At 36.7% G+C, this 3,377-nt stretch overlaps 1 protein-coding gene across 1 annotated transcript in view; it reads right to left on the reverse strand.

The window, feature by feature from the left end:
• Positions 1–3,062, reverse strand: part of LOC136850539 (neural-cadherin-like) — a 31,262-nt gene extending 28,200 nt beyond the window's left edge. The window contains exon 1 of the mRNA XM_067124123.1: positions 2,843–3,062. Within this exon, the coding sequence (XP_066980224.1) occupies positions 2,843–2,885 (43 nt within the window). The 5' untranslated portion in view covers positions 2,886–3,062. The remainder of the gene's footprint in view (positions 1–2,842) is intronic.
• Positions 3,063–3,377: the final 315 nt, after the last annotated feature.

Below are 3,377 nucleotides of genomic sequence, written 5' to 3' on the forward strand. Positions count from 1 at the left end.
GTTTGCTGAATTTCCTCGGAGTCGGAGAATTCATAAACACTTGAAGAGCTCCTGAATGAAATCACAAGCTCTGGGAGATTCAACTCGAGGGAATCGTTTGCATAAGAAGACTAAGAATGGCTTTGTTGGGAAGGCGTTCATGGTAACTTTTTCACAGCACGTACAAAATTCCTATACCTATCCGGTAACACAGATGTTTATATTATGGAATGGAATGGAATATGGAATTTAGGCCGAAAGACAAGCGCTGGACCTATGAGGTCATTCAGCGCTGGAAGAGAAATTGAGAATCAAAAGGGTTTAAAGGTGTAACAGGAGGAAAACCTTGGCTGCATTTTGAAAGGATGGAAAGAAAGATGGAAGAAATGTAATGTGAACGGAGGTAGAGTAAAAGGAACGAAAGGGGTTGCAGCTATGGGCCTTAGGAAGGGACGCTGCAAAGAACCTTAAGTAATGCCTACAGTGCACAGCGTGAGGTGCACTGACGCCATACCCTCCTAACGGATACAAGTTGATATTAGGGCGCAGTGAAGGGAGTGGCTGAAATCTACTTTGCCTGATTAATTAGCAAATACAACAGGTAACCTACGGCAAATGGGATAAGCATGTAATAACTAATTATTATCTCTACTTCAATGTATCGACCAGTCAATAACAAGATATAAAAGCTTTAACGATGTCGAAAAAAAAAGCAGATTATAAAGGTATTATATAAAGGCCATAGCGTATCCCCGGCGCCATAACATCATTATCAAAATCTAAAAAATAAAAGTCGATGAGGAAATTGAATCCCGATCAGCGTAATTTGTTAGAGTGTATCTAATTAGAATCAGTGAAGCGCGTCACTAAAGCATTTTAAAAACATTGAAGAAAGCCACGAGAGTGAAAAATATGGTATAATTCTTCATTTGCTAATATCACCAATAATGATGATTTTCTGTAGACATTAGATAATTCCATATTCTTCATCATCATTTTATCAAGCTTACTCTCTATAACTACTAGTATCATCACTCTAACAGAAAAGAACAGTGATATGTCAAATATAATTCGTCCCTGTTTTGACAGATTGGCGCATCACATTTTTTTTTTTTTTTAGGCGTTTGAGTTTTCCAGTCAAAGCGTCTCAGTTTTTGACAATCTACAACATATCAAAATTTCAGCTGCCCGCGTTGTCACGTTTTCCAACAAAATTTCCACAAAAGATGAGGTAATTAGAGGCTCAGAATGATATCAAAATCTTTGAAGCCCATTTTCTCAGAATGAGGAAAAAATGGCTGACGCCAGTTCTCCAAACTAGGGACGAATTATGAAAGCAGTGACAGAGAAACTCGTTAGTGTTATTTTCCCGGAGTTCGAATTAAAAGGAAATCGAAAAAAGAGTATGATTTATAATAAAAGGAAGCGATGACATTACTGTAACATTTAGGAAGGCTACAGGACAGGGGTATATTTTAGATGATAATAAGTTCGTCGTCTCGTGGGCTCGAACCACCGAAGACAAGAACTGAGGACTACAGTGACGCGAATTTAACCACACGGCCAACAAGTGAGGTATAAGTAGATACCGACCCCCACCTACAAATCCCCGTCGAACTCAGATATTTGTAATTAGAATCGATATCAACCCACCTCTGCCATGCTAACCATGTAGTGCGTTTGTCGCACGCAGCCATATTATGAATGAATTTTCTATCTATCTATCTACCTATCTATCTATATATATAGACACACACTTACGCATGTACGGGGTTAAATAAAAACCCCTCAGTCGTATTTCACCAATTTTTTATGCGTTGTGACTTGTCTAAACATAACTATGAAGTTATATTAATTTTATGTACACTTATTCTTCCTAAAAAGCCTTTATCGTAGTAGTGGACAACTCAAACAGAACAAAATTTTAAATCAAAGATGAGGAAGATGCGTACAAAAAATAATATTCACAAGTTACAATAAACAGTGGGCCTCGCGACACACTGGCCACATGTCATAGGCAGTGGGGCCTGTCCCCCACAGGCTGTCGGCCTAAGAAACAGGAGATCAGCGCCTGCCCTATGAGCCTACAGAGGACCAGGAGGACTTTAATTGAACTTTAACTTTATACAGTAAGAGTTTGTAATGATAATGTTGGTCAAATTATGATTAAAGAAAATAAAAATGGGAATGGGGTTTTCGCCCAGTTGTGTTATGGGCTACTTCTGCCGAAAATATGCAAATGTAAAAACAATTAGTTTTACTCCTTCATATTTCATACCTAGACAAAAATTATCATTAGTTATCATACACGCAATTTTGAGTTTTTTTTTTTTTTGACACAAATGTATGGAATCAGAAGCCTTCTGAAGAACAACAATGTCAGCATACGCGAGGTAAGTTGCATCCCACGGAACAAATATAAAAAGTAGTGTTCCTCTTTTTGTGTAAAGAATAGCAGTCTGACACTACGCTTTCATTAGTCTTTGGTAATCAAATCCCAACAAAATCGCTGTAAAAAATCTGAAACAAAACTTGCTTTGAATTATTAGGCTCGTCTGACCCCTGACCCAGGCGGAGGAGTGGAAAAGCAAGGTCACTGCACAGAAAAGGTCGATTGTTTTTGTAAGACCATTTAGAGTAAATATCCTGGTATCAAAGTGAATGCTAATGCTGTAAGGTGTACTTTTTATGCTGCACTAACATCTTCAATATTATAATTAAAAAACTTGCCAGCATTTAAAAATCCATTAGCGCAAAGTAAAACATTAATACCGTGCTTATACTGCCCTGAATCTCGCACGTACAAACCTCCTGCAGCAGCAGGGATAAATAAAACAAAATGAGAGGCAATACCAGAACTTACCAAGCAAGGTGCTGTTGGTGATGATCTGCAGTATGGCTTCCATCGCGAACGTATTCGTATCCTCCGCTTCGATAAAGGTTCTGTTGATCTCAGTCCCTCCTGTTCTCTCTCCTGACGCACACGGAGAACTTTCACCCCATTCAGATTTCCCTGTTTCTTTCTTGAGGACCTTGGAAATTATGGACGCTGGAATGAGCTCGATCAGGGGAAAATATCTGAAATTGCCTCTGAAAATTAGGATGACGTGTTGACTTTTCACTTCAGTTATTTTCTATACACATTCATATTATTATTATTATTATTATTAATTAAAATACTTTTACCTGATCACTGAACTGATTATCAGCTCTCACTGGGCTGGCCGGAAGGATTTGTTTTTTTATATATATATATATATATATATATATATATATATATATATATATATATATATATATATATATATATATATATATATATATATATATATATATATATATATTTTATAAAATTTATTTTTAATATTTTGTCAGTTACAATTTTCTAAAAGTTTATA

This window comes from Macrobrachium rosenbergii, chromosome 22 (assembly GCF_040412425.1).
Source record: "Macrobrachium rosenbergii isolate ZJJX-2024 chromosome 22, ASM4041242v1, whole genome shotgun sequence".
NCBI lineage: Eukaryota > Metazoa > Arthropoda > Malacostraca > Decapoda > Palaemonidae > Macrobrachium > Macrobrachium rosenbergii.